Source organism: Osmerus eperlanus, chromosome 17 (assembly GCF_963692335.1).
Source record: "Osmerus eperlanus chromosome 17, fOsmEpe2.1, whole genome shotgun sequence".
NCBI lineage: Eukaryota > Metazoa > Chordata > Actinopteri > Osmeriformes > Osmeridae > Osmerus > Osmerus eperlanus.
Window position 1 is genome coordinate 9,683,440 of NC_085034.1, and position 26,703 is coordinate 9,710,142.

Sequence of the window (26,703 nt, forward strand, 5' to 3'; positions counted from 1 at the left end):
CGCTCAGTGGGGGTTTCATAAACAATTTATTCCACACATGACATTGTACAGAACACGGTCTGGTTGCGTGCATTACCACAGTCTACCACTAGATTGGAGTGGTAGCCTGTACAGATGTGCAACAGATGCTCATGTACTCACTGTGTCAACTCATTGAGAATCTCTTCTGTGCTATGAATTATATTCATAGGCAACACTCAGTCACACACCAATTTATATCGTAAGTCTACTTTGTGATCCTTGCAGGTGTGCGCCAGCCGCCAGACCGTTATGTAAATCTGACTTTTGAGGTAAAGGGTCAACAACAATACAGATCCTCCATTGCTAATTTTCCTGGCAGGACTACGCTGTCTCTACAGTGATTCTAACAAATAAATTGCAGTCATTCAATGCATTCTGTGTGAAAGCAAGGTTTAGTTTAGTCTACAGACTTATTGTGTTAATTGTGTGCTAAGAGTTTTTTGATTTCAGTACGAACAAATGTGCTTAGCCTAACCAATTGTATTTTTTTTGTTGCTGCTTGCCACACTGTTTTGCTAATCTGTTTTGGATAGGTCACCGATTTCGGTACAACACCTACACCTGTATTGTTTAGTCTCGGGCAAGGGCAGAGATTTCAGAATTCAAGCGACAAACAACTGCAACAGGTGATTTAACTTTATTTTCAATGTGACCAAATACCACAATGTTTTATTGTCCATCATTCAATGTATTTTGCCTATACATAAATGAACCTCGCAAAGTCATCGCAGATTAAAATTACCATTCAAAATATTTATTTCTTTTATGAGGAGGTGGCAGAACCTATCGCTTATTGCCTGATGTCCAGTGCCCTTGGCTCGAGCACTCACGACACCAGCATAACAGAGCTGAAGGGGTGCATTGACGCTGAACGAACTTGATGGGTATGTTTTTGGGGGGTAAGTCTTGCCTCATAAAATCATTCACAGCTGGGCCACTCAATGATTCTCTAAAAAGAGAGAACTCTAAAAGAGAGAATCATTATTGAGTTGTGTATCTCAACACTTTTGCCAAACTTAAAATAAAATGATATTACATTGTACAACATTGTATCCATAGAAGAACTTGACACAAAGTATGGTGTCAAAATGAAGACTTTAATTAGAGAATCAATAAAAACATGATCATGAAACTATAAACACTATAATAAAGTAAACAACAATAAAAAGAAATAGGTAAAAATAATGCCTGTCTTGCTTGTTCTGGTTATTGATCTTCTGCTGTACTTTCTTTGTGCACAATCTGGTGTATTTAGCATGACGTACAGTGAATGAAATCAAATGTCAGGTCCTCAGACAGGTCTTTCCAAAGCCTTGGGGTGCTAATGGTAAAATCCTTAACAATCCTTCAGTATTGACACAATTATCAGAGTTCATCAGAACTACTAAGTATTGTATTCCTTAAATTACAGATACAGTTTCAGATACCTGCATGACCCTCAACAGCTCTTGTAATTAAAACAATAAACAAATCAACCAATTTTACTCAACTGATGGGTCAAACACACAGACACTCTAAAGGGCTACAGAGATAAAGAGGTCAACCAGAAATTAATATTGAGCACCTTGATGGGTTTCTTATGAAATTACCAATGTGTGCTTCGAAACTGAAAGGTGTCAGCCAGTGTTTACCAAGATTCTACCCAGTCTGACACAGCTTCCCCTCCATTGTTACAGGGATAGAGTATCTTCCCTGTGTCCTGTCATGTTGGACTGTAGATCTGGTGTTACTGCATGTGCTGTCCCAGTCGGTGCAGGCCAGTAGTTCTTCCAGCTGTGGGTCATTCGCAAGCGCTCTCAGGTGGTGACTGCTAAGACAGCTTTGCCCCAGACATCACTGCTTTGGGGTTTTTCTATTGTGGACACGCAGGTGACTCTTCAGATGGCTATTTGTTTTACCTGAATAGTCACAGAGGTCACAGCTGTAGGGCTTCTCCCCAGTGTGGATTCTGCGGTGATATGTGAAACTGCTACCACTGCTAAAGGTTTTACCACAGAGGTCACAGCTGTAGGGCTTTTCTCCAGTGTGGATTCTGCGGTGAACTGTGAAACTGCTACCACTGCTAAAGGTTTTACCACAGAGGTCACAGCTGTAGGGCTTTTCTCCAGTGTGGATTCTGCGGTGAACTGTGAAACTGCTACCACTGCTAAAGGTTTTACCACAGAGGTCACAGCTGTAGGGCTTCTCTCCAGTGTGCATTCTGCGGTGAACTGTCAATTCCCCAGTCTGTTTAAAGGTTTTACCACAGAGGTCACAGCTGTAGGGCTTCTCTCCAGTGTGGATTCTGTGGTGAACTGTGAAACTGCTAGCACAGCTAAAGGTTTTACCACAGAGGTCACAGCTGTAGGGCTTTTCTCCAGTGTGGATCCTGCGGTGATTTTTCAAATTGGAATCCTGGCTAAAGGTTTTACCACAGAGGTCACAGCTGTAGGGTTTCTCTCCAGTGTGGATTCTGCGGTGAACTGTGAAACTGCTACAACTGCTAAAGGTTTTACCACAGAGGTCACAGCTGTAGGGCTTTTCTCCAGTGTGGATTCTGCGGTGAACTGTCAATTCCCAAGTCTGTTTAAAGGTTTTACCACAGAGGTCACAGCTGTAGGGCTTCTCTCCAGTGTGGATCCTCATGTGCTTCTTAAGGTTACTGGATGAGGAAATGCTCTTCCCACATGTATCACAGTGATGTGTCTCCATAACTCAGCTCTCTCTTTGTTCTCTGTCTAGTCTCTCTGGATCCTGTCTTGTATCTAGTCTCTGGAAGCTTGTTTCTCTCGTTGATCCTCTGTCTGGTTACTGCTGTTTCTGGTTGAGTCTCTCTATGGTTGAGTCTCTCTCTGTAGTCTCTCGGATTGAGTCTCTGTTGTCTCTCTGGAGCCTTAAGATATCTTCTCTGTCTAGTCTCCGCCCATGACCAAGTATAATTGGCCAGTAGGGGATCTGGATGAAACAGTTCCAAGTTAATGAGAACTCAGCTTTCCCATATGAAGGAACTCTTTTGTCTGTCATAATGTCCACTTTTCACATGTAATGTTGATCATTTGGTAAGATGTGTATGTTTTTCAGGTTTGTTTTTACTGGAGAAAAACACAACTCTGTGACAAAAAAACTTTATCTCTGGCATACAACTCCTCTTTATTTTAATTGGGTTTTCTTCAAAATTATAGGCTATATGATTAACCTACACAATACGGATTAAATGCAAATTAACCATAAAATGACTTTGGATTGGAATTGCAAAGTTTTAAATCCAAATCTCTATTGTGTGTGTCTCAAGTTCTATTTAAAAACTGAGAATTTGTTGAGGAAAGTAATCTATGCTTCTATTTAATATGTTCTATATCTCTGTTGAATGATGAATATAATCTATGCTTCTGTTGAATAAAAATACAATCAATGCTTCAGATATACCAAAATGTGTAATAACCATGTTGAACATATATTCCAGATACAATTAATGCTTCAGATAAAATAAGTAATGATTATGATTATGCACCAGTACATGACAGTGTCTGAGAGAGTGAGAAGAGGGTCATTCTCAGATAATGTATCCTTTCATGAGAAGAGGAATGCAATTAGTCAGCATACTGGCAGGCAGGGGTGCACGGGGTGATTTGATTTGCTGCAGAGAATGTGGAAGTCAAGGCCAGTAAGAGGTAAAGGATAGGGGAGGCAAGATTACCACCGCACCATGACCGCACAATGCCCGTACCATGACCACACCATGACTGCACCATGACCACACCATGACCACACCATGACCGCACCATGACCGCACCATGACCGCACCATGACCACACCATGACCGCACCATGACCACACCATGACCGCACAATGCCCGTACCATGACCACACCATGACCGCACCATGACCACACCATGACCGCACCATGACCGCACCATGACCGCACCATGACCACACCATGACCGCACCATGATCGCACCATGACCGCACCATGACCGTACCATGACCACACCATGACCACACCATGACCACACCATGACCACACCATAACCGCACCATGACCACACCATGACCACACCATGACCACACCATGACCGCACCATGACCACACCATGACCACACCATGACCGCACCATGACCACACCATGACCACACCATAACCGCACCATGACCACACCATGACCACACCATGACCACACCATGACCACACCAAGGGACAAGGAGAGGGAACAATGGGCCTCACAACTCTTGAGAGTCAACACCAGGTGAGAAGAAACCAAAGGCTTTTGTCTTCTCTACTCTACGATGCTAGACTGGTAACATTGACTGGTATCGCCGATCTACACTGAGACACCTTTGGTGTATTGTATTCATTGTTTGATTTGCATAATTTTTCATTTTATTAAACTATTAAGAACTTGGTCTGCCATTTCACCTGGTGTTCTTCTCCACCCAAATTAGAACCTCAACAAATGGTGACCTCCGACGTGTTTGGGGGATAGATCTGGAAGAGTAGGTCCCCAAGAAGGGAACCCAGAAGATGGAGTAAGGGAGCATGGCGGTGGTGGTTGACTGACACTCACTCGGGCCCATCATAACCAGGTAAGCAGAGCCTGTTTAACCGAAACCTGCATAGCTTAGGACCCAGTAGCTTTAGGAGTGAGTGTCTGTAAACTGCTGTTAGGCCTGTGACCAAAGACTGCTAGAACCAAAATGACACTGTAAAGATACTTGTAGTTCAGATAAACGTTGATGCAAACTCAAAGATAAATAGATCCCTGATGTAATTTTTAATTTAAAGAACAGCATTTTTTTTTCAGAGCAGCTGTAGGATTAACCAGACACTGAGTCTTGGAGCGATATAGGATGGAATACTAGCACATATGACTGGGGATACAAGCCCAAAGCAGCAGTAAAGAGGGTTAGTGGGGGTAAGAACCAGATGGAAAGGTTTTCAGTAATCAGAGGGAAGGCTAGGGTTAGGCTGTCAGGGATTGCAAACCAAAAAATGTGTAACCCTTGAAGAGGTCTGTCCTTCAGTAACCACTGATTAGTTAACAATGATTAAATATAATGATTACTTTATTACTTTTATACTGTTTAAAATGCTCTGAATATAATAAACAATGTTTGATCTATACCCTGCTAAATTAAGCTCAGGAGCACATAACCCTTGGTTATATCCGGGAGAGAAATATGCCTATCTATTAATTATGTTTCTTGTATCATTGATAAACCGTTATTATGCTGTTTTCTTATGCCTGCATGGCCATAAGTTCGTTATTTGTCAGGTGCGACTAGGAAATGCCTGTGACACTTGGGTAGGTGAGAGGTCACAATATTACCAAAGTGTATAATGCCATGCAACTTTTAATTAGGAAAATAGAAGGAACATCAGGGCCATTTCTAGGAGCCCTATCTAAAGACCTAAACAAAAGCTATCTAGAATGCAGTGTCCTTTTTTCTGTGCTTGTGATGGCTATGCTAATCGTCTCATATCCTCCCATATTGTGATACTATTTAAATCTATTTAACTCCCTTGATTTCCTGTATTCATTGTCCAGCCTTCTGAGACACTCAAGTTGAGTATATCAGACACCTGCACCTTACTGGATGTAGTCCACGGTATGGTAAGATGTGTCTGTGATACAGCCCCCTGCCCCGACAAAGGGCCCAGTCCACTGGAAGTGCTTCTCATCTGTTGTGCATGGACATCCCCCACCCTACAAAGGACAAAGTTAACCTTGAGAGTCTGCGTTCCTGTTTCTGTGTTATGGTTCTACTGCAGTGTTGCTCCCCTCAAGCTTGCGCTCGCCACCCCGGCCTTGGACACAGCTGTGGCTTGCCGCAAGCTTTTGCTCCAGCCTATCTCCACCATCCCTCCCACACACCCAGCCTGAGAGCCAGGCTGTATAGGGTGGGCGTAAGGGCAGGTTGGTCAAGGCCTGGGACTGTCAAAAAAGCCTGCCTCAAGCCTAGGGCTCTCCCCTTTGGTCCTGGGCGGGCTTGGTGACCACAGCTGTGGATCAGGGCTGGACTGTGATGTTGTGGGGGTTGGTGGACAGAGGGGTGAGTGTGGGGGCGAAGGTGCCATGTTTTCTGTATGTGTCTCCTGTGTGTCGTAGGAACTACATTTACATTTAGTCATTTAGCAGACGCTCTTATCCAGAGCGACTTACAGTAAGTACAGGGACATTCCCCCTGAAGCAAGTAGGGTGAAGTGCCTTGCCCAAGGACACAACGTCATTTGGCACGGCTGGGAATTGAACTGGCAACCTTCAGATTACTAGCCCGACTCCCTCACCGCTCAGCCATCTGACTCCCGTAGTTACTTGCTGCAGAGAGGGTCACAGTCGGTGGTAAATAATCAAATGGTAACAGAAAAAGGCAAATTCTGTAATCACCACATAAAGTTTCTAACTAAAGTTACATTCAAAATGTTGGCTACGAAAGTAGCCTAAACACTGAAGATCATTCACCATAAAAACCAAGAGAATATACGTGCAAATGGACTGGATTCTTTATTCAGATCAATAGAAAATCATTAAATGTAAATCAATATTATATAGGCTATATTTTTTGTAGACGCTGTGAATTTGAAGCAATCTAGGCCTATAGCCTATACATATCCCATTATTACATTTAAACTGTCACTATAGTGAAACAGACTTGTCTGCCGTAATGCTTCTGGGTTTCTTAAAATTGATGAGAAATGACTCAATTCTGACAGGAAAATCGAAATATTGAGTAATTATATGAATTGTTACTAAATTAAAATGTATAACCAAATGTATACAGAAGGCAAATATAGGCTACTTTTAGTATTAACCTAATATAATAAAAGCATAATTTAGGCATAAAACATGTATGAATAATTTATAGTGACCAAAGTCATGTTTTTAACACTGATATTATCTTGATCGAAGAATTTAAATGACAAGAAGATCTTTGAACACAAGAGATTACTTGATTATGAACCTTTCCTATATTTAGGCTTCTTTCTGCACCGTCTCCGAAACTACATAATCTGGCCAATAACCCACCACTCATTACATTTAAATTAAATGAGTTATCATTATTAAAACGGATCCATTTGAGCGTATATAGCTATATTCAGAAAATTACAAGTATTCGTAAATTATGTAATTTAACATCAAAATAATTGAACATGAACATTCACCAGTTGATGACAATGCTCACAATGATGATTGTGAGGCTGGTGATAAAATATATAGTAATATGTATACGTTATTATTACCTTATAATTAACAACAATAATAAGGATGGAAATTATTTGTACGATCAAATAATCAAATAATTCATAGCCCAACATGATTTGTAATTTAAATGACATTGTTACACAACATATGTTTGTAATTGAGTGTTTGAGTCGTTTCACAATAATTTTGTAAAATATTTGATCGTGCAATAATCCAACATGCACAAACTTGCAATAGTGACTTCTAAGGTAAAGCAATCTGATTATAAATACTTCGATTTTTGAACAAGCATCTGTACTGGGTAGGCTTCCTCTAAGATAAGTTCAGGAGAGAACTACATGAACGACAGCCTGAGGACCAACGTGTTTGTGAGGTTCCAAGGTGAGCCTGTGCCTGCATCTTCCTCACTGCCAGAGCCCTGCAGGTGGGTGGTGTAGCTCTCTCCTCTTCTCTCTTCCACCCCACATCTCGCCCCTTCACCTCTCTCCTCTTCTCTCTTCTATCCCACCTATTTCCCCTTCAGCTCTCTCACTGTTTGTAGATACCAGTTTGATCTCCAGTTGTATTTAATCTTGCTATCCTTCTCTCTAGATGCCCCTGCCCTCTAGACCTCACTGGTATCTGCTGTTCGGAGCCACTGACGAGGAGATCAAGGAGATCTGCCTAACAACTATCAAACTCTACACCAGGAAGAAGGTAACACACACAAAAACTGTCCGCACTAAGCCACATACATATTATTCTCTGTCTCCTCAGCCTAACTACGATCATCTGGAGAAGGAGGTGAAGAGGAGGAAGATGTTCCTGCAGGAGGCCAAGCTGAAGGTCAAGGGGCTGAATCCTGACGGGACCCCCGTGCTGTCTGCCCTGGGGGGCTTCTCCCCCGGCTCCAAACCTTGTGAGGGCAACCTTTTAGTCTTCATTCAACCTTTATTTAACAAGGAAAACCTGTAGAGACATAATCTCTTTTTCAAGGAGACCTGGACACGAATGGCAGTAGAGCGATATTCAAAAGTTACATTGACCACATGTATGACAGTACAAAATCAGTACGCAATGGTTATAACATCCAGTTATAACCATTCCTTGTTCAGTAGATTGGACTGCAGCTTGGTCCACTACCAGAGGATGACGCGTGCGTGTGTGTTCTCCCAGGTTCTCCTAATGCTGTGAAGTCAAGAAGGATCCTGACAACCCTGCGCTCCAAGAGCCCACACAATGGGTGAGACCCCTACACACAAACATATACCCACGCTACTACACACACACACACACATACACATATACACACACTACTGCACACACACACACACACCACTGCACACTACTGCACACTACTGCACAAACACGCACCACTGCACACTTACTTCATACTCCCTCTAGGCCCAGAGCCGTGTGAAGCTCATCTCCTCTGAGTGTAATGCCCTCCCCTGCCTCTCAGGATGAGGAAGGAGGCCAGGATTGGCAGGAACAGCAGGAGTGGGAGTGGCTCCCGGTCCAGAAGACTGCAGACAGTAAGACACCTTTCCTGCATCTTTAACCTGGGGTTATTGGGAGTTGATGTCTAGATGAGTTTGGTGTAGGCCCTCTCGTGCCACAACGAGAGGGCTCTCGTGCACGAGAGTGGCGGAGGCCACCACCACCACTGTGGCGGGGGCGAGCGGAGGGAGAGGTCCCGGTCATACGAGCGGGAGAGAGAGAGGGAGCGCGCTCACAAGATCAAGCACCACGGCAGCAGCGGCCACTCAGGGCACGGACGGCACCGCCGCTGAGACGGGCCGGGAGAGGAGGCCGGACCCTGACGATGACTCCTCCTGGGGCTCCTCTGACTCAGACCAGGGGGACGACGCGGCCCAGAGGAGCTCAGCTCTGCGGCCTCCTGGAGGGCTCCCGTCCTGGCCTGCAGCGGCCTCCTTCATTCAGCTTTGATTTCTTTCTCTTCGTCCTCTGCAAACACTCCAGCACAACCCTTTTTTAGTTTCAATGTAAAGTCATGGACTATGGAAGTGTAAATGTCATTTCCATAGTCCATAACTTTAGGCTTTAAAAGAACTGCTGACGTATTGTGAACGCTTTGATTTATAAAAGCCCTACTCAGTGGAAGAAGGAATGAGTATAAACAACAATAAAAGGATCGTTCAGGAACGACATCACAGCTTTTTGCACAAAATAGACTATAACAGACAACTTACAAGGGTTGTGTTTGTTAGATCTATGATTTGGACAAGCGTGCATTCTTCTAAACCCGTATTCTGTACAGAGTACATGCCTCTAAGCCCCCAAGCCCCCAACACAAGACCCCTCTTCTAGAACGAGGTGCTGCGACGGGACGTGTATCACTGCACTTCGTGCCGCTCAGTGGGGGTTTCATAAACAATTTATTCCACACATGACATTGTACAGAACACGGTCTGGTTGCGTGCATTACCACAGTCTACCACTAGATTGGAGTGGTAGCCTGTACAGATGTGCAACAGATGCTCATGTACTCACTGTGTCAACTCATTGAGAATCTCTTCTGTGCTATGAATTATATTCATAGGCAACACTCAGTCACACACCAATTTATATCGTAAGTCTACTTTGTGATCCTTGCAGGTGTGCGCCAGCCGCCAGACCGTTATGTAAATCTGACTTTTGAGGTAAAGGGTCAACAACAATACAGATCCTCCATTGCTAATTTTCCTGGCAGGACTACGCTGTCTCTACAGTGATTCTAACAAATAAATTGCAGTCATTCAATGCATTCTGTGTGAAAGCAAGGTTTAGTTTAGTCTACAGACTTATTGTGTTAATTGTGTGCTAAGAGTTTTTTGATTTCAGTACGAACAAATGTGCTTAGCCTAACCAATTGTATTTTTTTTGTTGCTGCTTGCCACACTGTTTTGCTAATCTGTTTTGGATAGGTCACCGATTTCGGTACAACACCTACACCTGTATTGTTTAGTCTCGGGCAAGGGCAGAGATTTCAGAATTCAAGCGACAAACAACTGCAACAGGTGATTTAACTTTATTTTCAATGTGACCAAATACCACAATGTTTTATTGTCCATCATTCAATGTATTTTGCCTATACATAAATGAACCTCGCAAAGTCATCGCAGATTAAAATTACCATTCAAAATATTTATTTATTTTATGAGGAGGTGGCAGAACCTATCGCTTATTGCCTGATGTCCAGTGCCCTTGGCTCGAGAACCCACGACACCAGCATAACAGAGCTGAAGGGGTGCATTGACGCTGAACGAACTTGATGGGTATGTTTTTGGGGGGTAAGTCTTGCCTCATAAAATCATTCACAGCTGGGCCACTCAATGATTCTCTAAAAAGAGAGAACTCTAAAAGAGAGAATCATTATTGAGTTGTGTATCTCAACACTTTTGCCAAACTTAAAATAAAATGATATTACATTGTACAACATTGTATCCATAGAAGAACTTGACACAAAGTATGGTGTCAAAATGAAGACTTTAATTAGAGAATCAATAAAAACATGATCATGAAACTATAAACACTATAATAAAGTAAACAACAATAAAAAGAAATAGGTAAAAATAATGCCTGTCTTGCTTGTTCTGGTTATTGATCTTCTGCTGTACTTTCTTTGTGCACAATCTGGTGTATTTAGCATGACGTACAGTGAATGAAATCAAATGTCAGGTCCTCAGACAGGTCTTTCCAAAGCCTTGGGGTGCTAATGGTAAAATCCTTAACAATCCTTCAGTATTGACACAATTATCAGAGTTCATCAGAACTACTAAGTATTGTATTCCTTAAATTACAGATACAGTTTCAGATACCTGCATGACCCTCAACAGCTCTTGTAATTAAACCATAAACAAATCAACCAATTTTACTCAACTGATGGGTCAAACACACAGACACTCTAAAGGGCTACAGAGATAAAGAGGTCAACCAGAAATTAATATTGAGCACCTTGATGGGTTTCTTATGAAATTACCAATGTGTGCTTCGAAACTGAAAGGTGTCAGCCAGTGTTTACCAAGATTCTACCCAGTCTGACACAGCTTCCCCTCCATTGTTACAGGGATAGAGTATCTTCCCTGTGTCCTGTCATGTTGGACTGTAGATCTGGTGTTACTGCATGTGCTGTCCCAGTCGGTGCAGGCCAGTAGTTCTTCCAGCTGTGGGTCATTCGCAAGCGCTCTCAGGTGGTGACTGCTGAGACAGCTTGACCCCAGACATCACTGCTTTGGGGTTTTTCTATTGTGGACACGCAGGTGACTCTTCAGATGGCTATTTGTTTTACCTGAATAGTCACAGAGGTCACAGCTGTAGAGTTTCTCTCCAGTGTGGATCCTGCGGTGATTTTTCAAATTGGAAGCCTGGCTAAAGGTTTTACCACAGAGGTCACAGCTGTAGGGCTTCTCTCCAGTGTGGATCCTGCGATGATATGTGAAATTGCTAGCTCTGCTAAAGGTTTTACCACAGAGGTCACAGCTGTAGGGCTTCTCTCCAGTGTGCATTCTGCGGTGAACTGTCAATTCCCCAGTCTGTTTAAAGGTTTTACCACAGAGGTCACAGCTGTAGGGCTTCTCTCCAGTGTGGATTCTGTGGTGAACTGTGAAACTGCTAGCACAGCTAAAGGTTTTACCACAGAGGTCACAGCTGTAGGGCTTTTCTCCAGTGTGGATCCTGCGGTGATTTTTCAAATTGGAATCCTGGCTAAAGGTTTTACCACAGAGGTCACAGCTGTAGGGTTTCTCTCCAGTGTGGATTCTGCGGTGAACTGTGAAACTGCTACAACTGCTAAAGGTTTTACCACAGAGGTCACAGCTGTAGGGCTTTTCTCCAGTGTGGATTCTGCGGTGAACTGTCAATTCCCCAGTCTGTTTAAAGGTTTTACCACAGAGGTCACAGCTGTAGGGCTTCTCCCCAGTGTGGATCCTGCGGTGATCTGTGTAACTGCTAGCACAGCTAAAGGTTTTACCACAGAGGTCACAGCTGTAGGGCTTCTCTCCAGTGTGGATTCTGCGGTGAACTGTGAAACTGCTAGCCCAGCTAAAGGTTTGACCACAGAGATCACAGCTGTAGGGCTTCTCTCCAGTGTGGATCCTGCAGTGTACTCTGAATGTTCCAGCCTGGCTAAAGGTTTTACCACAGAGGTCACAGCTGTAGGGCTTCTCTCCAGTGTGGATCCTCATGTGCTTCTTAAGGTTACTGGATGAGGAAAGCCTCTTCCCACATGTATCACAGTGATGTGTCTCCATAACTCAGCTCTCTCTTTGTTCTCTGTCTAGTCTCTCTGGATCCTGTCTTGTATCTAATCTCTGGAAGCTTGTTTCTCTCGTTGATCCTCTGTCTGGTTACTGCTGTTTCTGGTTGAGTCTCTCTATGGTTGAGTCTCTCTCTGTAGTCTCTCGGATTGAGTCTCTGTTGTCTCTCTGGAGCCTTAAGATATCTTCTCTGTCTAGTCTCCGCCCATGACCAAGTATGATTGGCCAGTAGGGGATCTGGATGAAACAGTTCCAAGTTAATGAGAACTCAGCTTTCACATATGAAGGAACTCTTTTGTCTGTCATAATGTCCACTTTGCACATGTAATGTTGATCATTTGGTGAGATGTGTATGTTTTTCAGGTTTGTTTTTACTATAGAAAAACACAACTCTGTGACAAAAAAACTTTATCTCTGGCATACAACTCCTCTTTATTGGGTGTGCTCAAGCCTTCGGCGAAAGCACAACCTTTGTTCTCTCACATATATATTATTGGGTGTGCTCAAGCCTTCGGCGAGAGCACAACCTTTGTTCTCTCACATATATATTATTATTATTCTTTTTGCCCCCCTAAAACTCAGTCAATATTTGGCCTACATAGACAACCTAGGTGTCAAAAGTTTCGTCTTGGTAGCGATTGAGTTGCTTCTATTGGGATTTACGTTCCGTTGCATGGTTTAGGCTCAAGTTACGTTTTTGTGGCGAAAAGTGAAGCTAACGGTGGCTAATTTGCTAGCCACAGTCACTGACGTTACTAACGTCACTACGTCACGAAAACACGCGTGACTACCTTTGGCAGAACATTCGTTTCGCATCTGTTAACTTGGGGGATAGCTAGGCTAACTATAGCTTTACTGCAAGGCAGCTGCAGAAACGCCACAAGCAAAGAGGCCAGGGTGATAACCATTTACTCATTTTACTTTGTGATATGACACACAATTGTGATGTGTAATGTACAATATAAGCTGATATTATTAAGGAAGTACATCTACTTTCGGAAACAGTAGTCTACTATTTCACTGAAGTATTAGCATCATGACATTAGCCTGTGTTGCCCGGGCAACACATACTACAGTGGTCTATGATGTAGCATTATCTGTTTTCAATCGTTAAAATAAACATTCCTCACATATACATTTTCGTTGTAGGATTTATTCTGACATTAGTAAACGATTTGTTGGTGAAATTACCATTACCTGTGGTTTCAAACCAGTGTACTGTAGCTCACTGCAACGCTGTAGCCTACGCAAGACACTACACAAACATCTAGCTACACAACTGTTTAGGAAGTCAAACGGCGACAGAACATGTTTGGCACTCCCCTTACTTAAATCAAAAGTCTATCTAACTACTAACCTGAACTTCATTGCCACAGCCTAAACGTTGTCTATCTGTTCATGAAAATAATTAATTTCAGCTTAAACCGTACAACGGAACGTTAAATCCAATTCAACCAACGCAATCGCTACCAAGACGAACACAGCAGTAGTCTAGTACTGTACCGTAGTAGTACAATTTACCGGGCAGCTTCTCCACACAGGGCTATGTCGCATTTTGCGTTGTTACTGACAATGATCGCTACCAGTGAGCTTTTTATAAATGAGCGATTTTCCACTAAATAAATGTCAAGCTTATTTACGTTTTGGGGGGCATATTTTCAGTTAGCAGATGGTACTGTTTGAATCGCGATTCCATCTTCTACTGCCGGGTAACGTCGTAGAATAATCTTCAAAGGGGGTTCTTTATTAATGAATGAATGCAATGAGTAGGCTAAATGCCTGAAAATATCATGAGAAGGGAAAAACTTAAAATGACGTTTAAATCATAGAGATTAGGTCAATTTTTACACCGGTCTGCCACATTTATTCGTTTTTTTCAACGATGAGGCTGCCTCCTGCAGGGGAAATGAGAAGACATCCATTTCATTCTACACTTCACTCGTATTTTCAGTTGTAAATGAGCAGCAAAAAAATGCTTTTAAATCTGTCATCTTTATAAATAATAAGTATGCATTTTTATATAAAATATACAGAAATATCAGTTGTAAAAATGTCATTCAAAAACGGACCCCTGTGCAACCGACGCAAGCAAGCACACCCTACAATTTCCGCAGAAATTGTACCCTCTCTAGTTTTAATTGGGTTTTCTTCAAAATTATAGGCTATATGATTAACCTACACAATACGGATTAAATGCAAATTAACCATAAAATGACTTTGGATTGGAATTGCAAAGTTTTAAATCCAAATCTCTATTGTGTGTGTCTCAAGTTCTATTTAAAAACTGAGAATTTGTTGAGGAAAGTCATCTATGCTTCTATTTCATATGTTCTATATCTCTGTTGAATGATGAATATAATCTATGCTTCTGTTGAATAAAAATACAATCAATGCTTCAGATATACCAAAATGTGTAATGACCATGTTGAACATATATTCCAGATACAATCAATGCTTCAGATAAAATAAGTAATGATTATGATTATGCACCAGTACATGACAGTGTCTGAAAGAGTGAGAAGATGGTCATTCTCAGATAATGTATCCTTTCATGAGAAGAGGAATGCAATTAGTCAGCGTACAGGCAGGGAGGGGTGCACGGGGTGATGTGATTTGCTGCAGAGAATGTGGAGGTCAAGGCCGATGAGAGGAAAAAGATAGGGGAGGCAAGATTACCGCACCATGACCGCACCATGACCGCACCATGATCGCTCCATGACCGCACCATGACCGCACCATGACCGCACCATGACCGCACCATGACCACACCAAGGGACAAGGAAAGGGAACAATGGGCCTCACAACTCTTGAGAGTCAACACCAGGTGAGAAGAAACCAATGGCTTTTGTCTTCTCTACTCTACGATGCTAGACTGGTAACATTGACTGGTATCGCCGATCTACACTGAGACACCTTGGTGTATTGTATTCATTGTTTGATTTGCATAATTTGTCATCTTATTAAACTATTAAGAACTTGGTCTAAGAAGGGAATCCAGAAGGCGGAGTAAGGGGGCAGGGCGGTGGTGGTTGACTGACACTCACTCGGGCCCATCATAACCAGGTAAGCAGAGCCTGTTTAACCGAAACCTGCATAGCTTAGGACCCAGTAGCTTTAGGAGTGAGTGTCTGTAAACTGCTGTTAGGCCTGTGACCAAAGGCTGCTAGAACCAAAATGACACTGTAAAGATACTTGTAGTTCAGATAAACTCAAGGATAGATAGATCCCTGATGTAATTTGTAATTTAAAGAAAAGCATTTTTTTTCCAGAGCAGCTGTAGGATTAACCAGACACTGTGAGTCTTGGAGCGATATAGGATGGAATACTAGCACATATGACTGGGGATACAAGCCCAAAGCAGCAGTGAAGAGGGTTAGTGGGGGTAAGAACCAGCTAGAAAGGTTTTCAGTAATCAGAGGGAAGGCTAGGGTTAGGCTGTCAGGGATTGCAAACCAAAAAATGTGTAACCCTTGAAGAGGTCTGTCCTTCAGTAACCACTGATTAGTTAACAATGATTAAATATAATTATTACTTTATTACTTTTATACTGTTTAAAATGCTCTGAATATAATAAACAATGTTTGATCTATACCCTGCTAAATTAAGCTCAGGAGCACATAACCCTTGGTTATGTCCGGGAGAGAAATATGCCTATCTATTAATTATGTTTCTTGTATCATTGATAAACCGTTATTATGCTGTTTTCTTATGCCTGCATGGCCATAAGTTAGTTATTTGTCATGTGCGACTAGGAAATGCCCGTGACACTTGGGTAGGTGAGAGGTCACAATATTACCAAAGTGTATAATGCCATGCAACTTTTAATTAGGAAAATAGAAGGAACATCAGGGCCATTTCTAGGAGCCCTATCTAAAGACCTAAACAAAAGCTATCTAGCATGCAGTGTCCTTTTTTCTGTGCTTGTGATGGCTATGCTAATCGTCTCATATCCTCCCATATTGTGATACTATTTAAATCTATTTAACTCCCTTGATTTCCTGTATTCATTGTCCAGCCTTCTGAGTCACTCAAGTTGAGTATATCAGACACCTGCACCTTACTGGATGTAGTCCACGGTATGGTAAGATGTCTCTGTGGTACAGCCCCCTTTCCCCCGACAAAGGGCCCAGTCCACTGGAAGTGCTTCTCATCTGTTGTGCATGGACATCCCCCACCCTACAAAGGACAAAGTTAACCTTGAGAGTCTGCGTTCCTGTTTCTGTGTTATGGTTCTACTGCAGTGTTGCTCCCCTCAAGCTTGCGCTCGCCACCCCGGCCTTGGACACAGCTGTGGCTTGCCGCAAGCTTTTGCTCCAGCCTATCTCCACCATCCCTCCCACACACCCAGCCTGAGAGCCAGGCTGTATAGGGTGGGCGTATGGGCAGGTTGGTCAAGGCCTGGGACTGTCAAAAAAGCCTGCCTCAAGCCTAGGGCTCTCCCCTTTGGTCCTGGGCGGGCTTGGTGACCACAGCTGTGGATCAGGGCTGGGCTGTGATGTTGTGGGGGTTGGTGGAAAGAGGGGTGAGTGTGGGGCCGAAGGTGCCATGTTTTCTGTATGTGTCTCCTGTGTGTCGTAGGAACTACATGAACGACAGCCTGAGGACCAACGTGTTTGTGAGGTTCCAAGGTGAGCCTGTGCCTGCATCTTCCTCACTGCCAGAGCCCTGCAGGTGGGTGGTGTAGCTCTCTCCTCTTCTCTCTTCCACCCCACCTCTTGCCCCTTCACCTCTCTCACTGTTTGTAGATACTAGTTTGATCTCCAGTTGTTATTTTATCTTGCTATCCTTCTCTCTAGAAGCCCCTGCCCTCCAGACCTCACTGGTATCTGCTGTTCAGAGCCACTGACGAGGAGATCAAGGATATCTGCCTAACCACCCTCAAACTCTACACCAGGAAGAAGGTAACACACACACACACTGTCCGCACTAAGCCACATACATGTTCCACCACACTGTTTCCTACCTTTTTGGGATCCTTGATTGCAAGGGCATCTTCTCTGTCTCCTCAGCCTAACTACGATCATCTGGAGAAGGAGGTGGAGAGGAGGTAGATGTTCCTGCAGGAGGCCAAGCTGAAGGTCAAGGGGCTGAATCCTGATGGGACCCCCGTGCTGTCTGCCCTGGGGGGCTTCTCCCCCGGCTCCAAACCTTGTGAAGGCAACCTTTTATTTTTCATTCAACCTTTATTTAACAAGGAAAACCTGTTGAGACATAATCTCTTTTTCAAGGAGACCTGGCCGCAAATGGCATTGGAGCGATATTCAAAAGTTACATTGACCACATGTATGGCAGTACAAAATCTGTAGCCTACGCACAACTTCCTGTTATAACCATTGCCTTCCTTGTTCAGTAGATTGGACTGCAGCTTGGTCCACTACCAGAGGATGACACGTGTGTGTGTGTTCTCCCAGGTCCTCAATGTTGTGAAGTCAGAGGACAAGTCCCCAAACCCCCAGAACCTGAAACCTGTCAAGAAGGAGCCGGACAACCGAGCACAGGGCTCCAAGAGCCCACACAATGGGGGAGACACACACAAACACTACTGCACATTCACACACTACTGCACACACACACACTACTGCACACACACACACACTACTGCACACACACACACACTACTGCACATACACACACTACTGCACATACACACACACTACTGCACACACACACACTACTGCACACACACACACTACTGCACACACACACTACTGCACATACACACACTACTGCACACACACACACACACACACACACACTACTGCACACACACACACACCACTGCACACTTGCTTCATACTCCCTCTAGGCCCAGAGCCGTGTGAAGCTCATCTCCTCTGAGTTTAATGTCTCTTCTCTGCCCCCCCCCCCCCCGTCTCTCAGGATGAGGAAGGAGGCCAGGATTGGCAGGAACAGCAGGAGTGGGAGTGGCTCCCGGTCCAGAACACGCTCTCACTCGTGTTCCCGCTCTCCTCGCAGACAGTAAGACACCTTTCCTGCATCTTTAACCTGGGGTATGTAATTTCCATAGTCCATAACTTTAGGCTTTAAAAGAACTGCTGACGTATTGTGAATGCTTTGATTTATAAAAGCCCTACTCAGTGGAAGAAGGAATGAGTATGTATAAACAACAATAAAAGGATCGTTCAGGAACGAGCTTTCTCGTTCCTGCTTTTTGCACAAAATAGACTATAACAGACAACTTACAAGGGTTGTGTTTGTTAGATCTATGTTTTGGACAAGCGTGCATTCTTCTAAAAACGTACTCTGTACAGACGCAAAGATTAACCGGGGGTCTCCAGAATGAGAGAAAGGGAGGCAATATTTTTTACAGCTGGATGCAGACTCTTGATTTCCAAACCTTTTAGGATTGTGGTGAATTTGTTACACTGGTTTTTAGTCTGTGTTCATGTCAGATTTTTACTCAATAAAAAAAAAAAAAACCATGACAGCCGCGTCACTGGGTTCTGTCTATGAAGCTGGTTGAACGCAGAAGGTGGGTCAGGCTTCTCTGTGTGAACGTAAAAGCAACATGAAGAATGGTGTCTTGATGTCATGTTCTGGTATACATGCCTCTGAGACCCCAAGCCCCCAACACAAGACCCCTCTTCTAGAACACTTTAAGGTGCTGCGACGGGACGTGTTGAGCTAGCTTTATGGAACCGAATGAACTAGAAATGAGTCCGACTAACTGACACAAGTCTGGCTTATTCAGTAAACTCGCTTTATGGAACAGGTCTCTGTTTTCTTTGTTATTGTAGGTTTTGATATATGATATGATATCTTTTAAAATTAAAAGAAAGAAATGGTGTAAAGTTAAATGCAAAGTACTCTAGGGTTGCCACCCGTCCATTAAAATACGGAATCGTCCCGTATTTGAGAATAAAATAGTGCGTCCCGTTTTGAATCAATACGGAACGGGTTTTGTCCCGTATTTTCAGAGTTGTCTTCAATGCAGCATCCCATGCAAATCATCCCACCCGCATTCTGTGAAGACTCGTCATATTCTACCCCTGATTGGGTAATACTCGCTGCCATCGTTGGTTTGATGGTTTGTTTCAGGGTCACGGCCAATCAGAGTCAGAGGGCGGGTCTCTTGGTGGAGAGTATCTGGAGCTCCAGATACCCCCCCACCCCCACCCCCACCTAATAAGAAGTACACTTATAAAAGGAAGTAGGCTTGACATGCTCCAATACTGCAGCCTACTACATCTGGTCCAGTGATGTTATCATGTTCATGATGTTCATGGAAGATCCTTTGCAAGTCTCCTGCACCAGCCTATATATATTTTTTCCCAATATACCTTTTTGAGTATCAAAGCATTTGTTTAATTTAAAGTTAATAAGTTATGGATATGTTAATTTAATAAGTTAATAAAATATGGTTCACATCTCACAAGTTCCTCCAAAAGTCTCACTGTCAAACTTTGTTGGCCTATGTTTATTATCGTCATAGCTGTGTATTCAGCTATGACGATATGACCACTTGAGTTGTGATAGAGAGAGACTGAGTGCATCTGTTCACACTGATTTCAATAGCAGATATCTTTTTATAATGTCCATGTATCAATCCCCCCCCCCCACCCCCCGCTGCGGCAGGCGTCCCTTATTTTTCTGTATTGAAGGTGGCAACCCTAACTTTGTTGTTTCTATAAAATATCAAGAATGACACCCGTTTCCTTCATACATATGCTGTTCCACCGACAGATAGCACAGTGTAACGATGCAGCAGGCTAACAGAGGGTCAAACGTTTGAAACACTTATGCCACAGCTCAACACTTAGCAAGAGGAAAAAGGGAACCCAATTGTGTGTGGGTGACTTCCTGCAAAGCTGCAATGAGCCGTATACTTCTTAGGCAAACAAGACACTACACAGGCACCCAATAGACTGTAATGATGCTAGTCTTAAGTGGATACAGGCTTAGATCCCTCGCTATTTGCTCTCATTGTTCAGTGAGATGTGTGTCGTGGTGGACTGTGTTTGGTTTGTTATCTGGGAGTGGCAGGTGGGCGGGGGGATGAGTAAAAAAGCTGCCCATTGACAAACAATGTACTGCTTTTAGGGTTGTATGCTATGTTCAGAGGACTAACTTTAACATTGGTGCCAGATGTTTCTATTTGTTTGGGGGTAAGCATGAAGTCTGTTAGTGTCAGGATTGCGTTTTAGATATCGAAGTCTGTTAAATCACATTTCTTCTTCAGATCTCAATATTTCCTGTTTATTACCATGAAAGCATTTCGGATCAATCGTGCATTACAACAGAGGTCCGTGTCTGATGAATGGAAGGCTTCTGAGCATGTCCAGGTGGGATACTAATGGAACAGGAAGATGTATTAACAGAACACAGTATGGTGTCTCATGGAGAGCGTGGGTTTCCATGGAAACCACTCCGCCCCATTCATCAAGAGAGGCAGGGATGGCTTCCTCCCTGGATCACAAGTAATCACCTGACCTGTGGGCCACACAGTGGTCCAGTCAGATACAGCTAACACACTGTACACACACATATATTTTATATATATATAAATCTCAATATAAAGTTGAATCTGAACACAAATTACATCATTAAGAAGCACCAATATAACCAATGTTACCAATAATACATAGGAGTGTAACAAAAGTGTTCCTTAGGAAACACTATGCTAAAATGTACTTTACCATAGGCCTTCTAAGTATCTGACTAATATGGCAATGAAATCACACATCAGTGAAAGTTTTCCCGTAGGCTGATGCAGCAAAAGACTTCCTCACAGTGTATGTACCATATACTGATCCGGAAGTTTATCTGCAAAGAAAGCAACCCATTATCAGATATGCAGTCAACAAACATGAGTAGAACGTTAGCGTGATAATAGTATCAGCTGCTGGAGCTGTGACCATGAACACACGTTTATTAGTCTGTTGACAGTTACCTGTCAGGTGTCTCACCTACCACGCGATGGTTGGCAACAGACACCCTGATAAACAGATAGCATATGTGTGGCGGCCAGCGGAAACCCGTCAAATGTCGCGGCCGCTCATTGTTGGCTATAAGCCAGAGATTTGTTTTGTATAGCCTAGTTAACACCCTAAACTTCATTGTAATGTACAACAAGTTGATTACTTGTGAAAAGCAGTTAATTTCAACGGGTTTTGGACATGTTAGCTAGCAAGATTTTCAAGCCATGTCAAATCGAATTATGAAACGGAGTGGAATCTTTGAATGCAGTTTTCTAGCTTAGGCCTATCGCTTTTTGACACAGGCCAACTTTAAAATGGTGTAACTTCAGTTGTGATAAAGATATTTGAGTGATTTAAACAGATTTGTATTCAGGGGAGTTTGTAGTTTCCAAATATGTATAATACCCAGAAAGTCACATTTTCACCATGTGAAGGGTTTCCGCAGGCCGCCACACATATACTGATATAAAATAGAATGATTTGGCAATTACATGCACCTGCTCACACACACATGCTCTCTCTCCACCTCCTCAAATTTACCCATCTTAATATCTAAGTGTAAGGGAAGGGAGACCTCTCCCGGTAAGGAATCATTACAGAGAACATTTGAATTGTTTCTCAGATAGGCTACCTACTGTAGCTAGGCTTCTGCTGTTTTGTTACACACAGTTGACCGCTCAGGCATTTTGCTCTTGTAGCCACTAGGTGGTGCAAGATTACCGAAAGCTGCCGTGCTTCAAACTGTTAGGGTTGCCAGGTTTGAATATAAACTAAAACAGTTTACGTGGCTTTCAAAGCCTTAGACGAATAACATATTGATTATAGAACAAAAACTGTCAGCATACATATCCTAAAAACGTTGACTGCTTTGCCTTAAATATCTGTAGGTATTGATGGTAAACAACGTTGGTTCAAAAGAAACATATTAGGCTACAATGTGTAGGAAGCCCATGATGACGTCCTATAATTGGTCTAATGAAAATATGTTTGGCAGAGGCATCTGTGGGAAGAGCACAACAAGCTCTTGTGGAGGTCTCAAGCGCCTTAATAGGGGGATAAAATCAAGTCATCTGGCAACCAAATCCTTTTCCCCCAGACTCGGCTTCAAGCGCTTTGTATTGTGTTTGTGAGTCAGCTTGACGAGTGTCCATCGGAATTTACGCTGCTTGTGTTGCACACTTGAAGAAAGTGATACTCTCAACAGTGTGCGGGGGGAGATTGTCTTCTTTTATTCAAACTTTAAGGTTTCACTTCCACACAACGACTGCTTCTTTGTCTTTCCCTCGACAACTCGTCTAGCTTAGCTTTTTTCTTCTTCCTAACCGTCATGCAACTGCAGTATCATTTCTTACTAACAGCGCCATCTAAGGCCAAAACATGCAACAGCATAGTAAATTAAGAAAATAAAAGGCCACAAAATCATGAAACGGGACCAAAGAAAAGACAAAATGGGGGGTATGCCACACTCTCCCCTGCTTAACTAAATGTCGTCCCGACATTTCCCGGCTCAGTTCCTTCTGTTTTAAACAGTTTGATCACTTACAGGTTCGAGTCCATTATTCAAGACACACATCTGATGACAGATTTCACATCTATCTCAACTTAATGCCATGTGTTAAACAGAGGAAGTCATTGTGCACTACGACAACCATCCATTTACTCCGCTGTGTTCACGGGTAGCTTGTCTTGACTGGAATAGGCGTGACCTTTGACCTGTAGTGTAATCACATCAAATAGAATCTCATACTTCAATGATACTAATAACACATCACTTTTCCTCATATCGTTTTGTTATAAGATTCTTTTCAGTCTTTTCAACCATACTCCTGTAAACACATTATCTTACAACCACCATTTCTTCTTCAATTATCCTTGTGCGATTCTAAGTGTACAAACTGACTTTGTGTGGGCCTATACAAACTAAAAGTAGCTTTTCTTAAACATTTTCTTCACAACACATTTCCATTTTCACTCCATCCTATGACTTTGACATGAACAGGAACTTACAAATTGCATCCATCCTAATACTGGATGGCAAGAACTGGCATCTCTAAAATGCATCATATGATTTATAAACCTACATAAACCTAATTCAGTTACGGTGGGCTGAGTCCGGATAAGCACTCTTCCATGCTGTGCTGGAATTCGGAGGGTGCGGCCGACAAGCCAAAAGGGATTCGGATCCACTTGTATAGGCCCCAGGGCGTTATAAAGGCTGTGAGTGGTCTACTACTCTCTTCCATGAACCCTTGATGGTAGGCCTTGCCTTGGTCTAACACTGAAAACCAGGCACTACCATGTAAACTATCAAGCATATCTTGAATGCGGGGAATAGGATGGCGATCTGGCAGAGACTTACGGTTGAGTTCTCTATAATCACAGCACAGACGGAGGTTCCCATCTTTTTTCCGCACACAGACAATGGGAGATGAGTAGTGTGACCTTGATTTTTGGATCCAGCCCCTGTTTAACAAGTCCTCTAAGTACTCTTTTACTTCTTTGTGAAGTGGCTTAGGCACAGACACATAGGTACGTCTTACAGGTGTTGTATCTGTGAGTCTGATTTTCAGTTGTAGGGAAGGGATGTATCCAACGTCATCATCGTCTCTGGCGAACGCTTTGCATTCCTCCCTTAACATCTGCTTCACTTGTCGCTGCTGAGCCAGGGGGAGGTGAGTCAGTGTGAGTGGTGGGTCCCACCTTTCCTCGTCCTCCGCTGTCCTTCTCTCAGGCTCAGGCTCGTCCTCTCTGCTGGCCTCTGGACATTCAACGGGAGAAGCTGGCCGGGAAGTGACTGGCTTGGCGTCCACTGGATAGACAGCTTTGACAAGTTCAACCTGTCCCAACACTGTGCGTGGGCTCAGGGTGACATCATGACTGGTGTTATTGGTGATAGGCAGTGCTATGCGAGAATATGTCCCTTTCCTAAGAGTCATCATGCTCTCTGACATACTCAGGCCATCTGGCCAGGAGGCATGTTCATCAGGCAGAAAAAGAGCTTCTTGACTGGACAGTAGCGGACCTGTTCTCACTGCGCATTTTACAGTTCTCACCTGACCAGCTGGGATCACTTCCTTCTGCCTGCCCACTCTCACTAGGCCGTCACTGCCCTGAGGGTCACTGTTTTTAATAATGTTCACTAACATTTCAGTCTTCTTACAGTTAAAAGAGAAAGCTGTGCTCACAGCCTGTGTTATTACTTCATGTGGACCCTCCACACCCTTCTTTAATAACAGTTCAATTACATTGTAACCAATGATTGGTTCTTCTGCTGCTCCTTTCTCACCTGTCACAAGCATGGGCACTTGAAGCGTGAACTCTGGAGCATGTGATGGGTCTAGCTGGAACGTGACCTCCACCCACCCTAGGAAAGTGATGTCGGTCTGGTTGACAGCTTTCCCCACAAGTGAACCAGGGCCAAGGAGATCTTCAGTGCTCCGTACCTTCACCTTTGGGATGCACTTCTTCCTCCAGATGTCATTGATGAGACACACTTGCGATCCAGTGTCCCATAAGGCTTGGGTCTTCACTCCATCTAGGTAACAACTCACCATGCATCTCTTTCCAATAAGACGCAGCAGCTGTGAATGATGTCGAGGGGAGATATGGCTAACATAAGCAGACCCTCCCAATCTTCCACCTGGGGAACACCTTTCTGCTCGCAGTCTCTCTTCTAATTGGAAAATGCTTTCTCTGAGAATAGTTGGGGTGTAGGGTGACCCGCTCTGTTGTTCTGGAGTGGCAGGGGAGGTATATTCTACGGTCTGTCCTTTGATATTAGCTGAATCAGTGCTACCTCTTGTGTTCCTTTGGCCTCTGCATCCTTTTGAGAAGTGTCCACTCAGGCCGCATTTGAAGCAGTGGTCACACTGTTCATCTTCTCCCCGGTCTTGACATCCTCTGCATGCCCTCTTCCCTCTGCTTTGGAACTGGCGAGATGGTCTTGCTGAGTACTGAACATTCTTTCTCAGCTCAGCCACTTCCTCTCTCAATTGTTTCACTGCATCCATCAGTTCAGTTTCTGCTGGACTTTTTGCAGCTTGTATCTTCTGGCTTTTAACACTGGCCTTGACTGAAGTGCTGTGTTCAGACGGCTGGCCAAAGTCTGCTTCCCTGTCACTATACAGCTGGTAAGTAGTTGTTTCTGTTTGTAGCTCATTTATTCTGGCTGGCTTATTCTGGATACTTTTCTTCAATTTCTGCTGTGTCTCCCAATCAACAGCAGCATCATTCATTTTCTCTATTAGTATCTCGTCAGTCACTCCTAGATCATCCAGGTGAGATTTCAGCTGCATTTTAACATTATCACTCAGTAGTCCTGTACTGACTGACCTAAGAAACTTCTTCTGAATGAGGTCTGGGCTATACTGTACGTCTGAGCTGGCATCTTTTGCAGCTGCCAGTAGCCTCTCTTTGAGTTCAACTGCACGAAAAATAAAGTTTTGAGGGGATTCTTTTGCATCTTGAGTTATGTTAATGAGTCTGTGGAACATATCTGTAGTACTGTTTTCTTTGAAATGGGCTTTGAGAATCGTCTTCAAGTGCACCAGTGTCAAATTACTTTTAGCTTCCAACATCTCACGTAAACTGAGCCCTGGTGTAGCCACTTTTACTACCGCTTCAACAATTTCGAAATCACTGTGGCCCTTACGTTTTCCAGAGTCTATTTGGTGTATGAGGTTAGTGTACGATAACTTATCTTTCTGCCCCAGCTCACCGATCTGGCCATTAATTCGAAACTCACGTCTGATAACCACTTCAGGAGCTCTGGGGAATGGAAGCTCTGGTGAGCTAGGCGTTCTGTTAATTTTCTCCCGAAGCCGACTTATTTCTTCCTCGAGCATTTTGGTCGACGTCTGGAAATTAAACTGCATTTCAGCATACCGTTTTTGTAGCCTTTGTAGCTCCTCATCATTTTCTTCATCCCTCCTTGGTTTGGGCGCGGTTTCTCTCAAGCGCTCAGCTGTAGCTAACAACTCTTGCACAAATGTCTCTGCTATGTCATATTCCTCCTCGTCAAAAGCTTTATCCACTGTCTCATTAATTTCTCGGATCAACGTGTGCCTCTTCTCCTTATCTGGTGAAACTTTGGCTTGGATACACACCTCTCTTAGCTGTTCAATCGTTAGCCGACACAGTAGCTCCGTTAGCTGATCCTGTAGCTGCTCCAGCTCCATTTTGCGTATTCCAACGTTTCTTCTTTTTTTTCAGACGTCTTTTTGCATCACGTTGGGTCCCTGTTCGGGCGCCAATTTTGTTGCACACTTGAAGAAAGTGATACTCTCAACAGTGTGCGGGGGGAGATTGTCTTCTTTTATTCAAACTTTA

General features: G+C 43.4%; 3 protein-coding genes and 1 pseudogene across 3 annotated transcripts in view; 3 read left to right on the forward strand and 1 right to left on the reverse strand.

The window, feature by feature from the left end:
* LOC134038076 (secretagogin-like) overlaps window positions 1-26,703 on the forward strand; it is a 48,355-nt gene that overhangs the window by 14,852 nt on the left and 6,800 nt on the right. The gene's annotated exons all lie outside the window — the stretch shown is intronic.
* Window positions 1,853-12,459, reverse strand: LOC134038120 (zinc finger protein 271-like). Its single transcript, XM_062483737.1, has 3 exons — window positions 11,551-12,459; window positions 10,439-10,448; window positions 1,853-2,662 (listed from the first exon to the last, which is right to left on the reverse strand). The coding sequence occupies exons 1-3, from the start codon at window positions 12,428-12,430 to the stop codon at window positions 1,855-1,857; spliced, it is 1,698 nt and encodes a 565-aa protein (XP_062339721.1). The 5' UTR covers window positions 12,431-12,459; the 3' UTR covers window positions 1,853-1,854.
* Window positions 7,550-9,190, forward strand: LOC134038127 (cyclin-L1-like). Its single transcript, XM_062483743.1, has 5 exons — window positions 7,550-7,623; window positions 7,791-7,895; window positions 7,956-8,097; window positions 8,297-8,421; window positions 8,641-9,190. The coding sequence occupies exons 2-4, from the start codon at window positions 7,791-7,793 to the stop codon at window positions 8,329-8,331; spliced, it is 282 nt and encodes a 93-aa protein (XP_062339727.1). The 5' UTR covers window positions 7,550-7,623; the 3' UTR covers window positions 8,332-8,421; window positions 8,641-9,190.
* Window positions 16,561-19,583, forward strand: LOC134038077 (cyclin-L1-like; annotated as a pseudogene).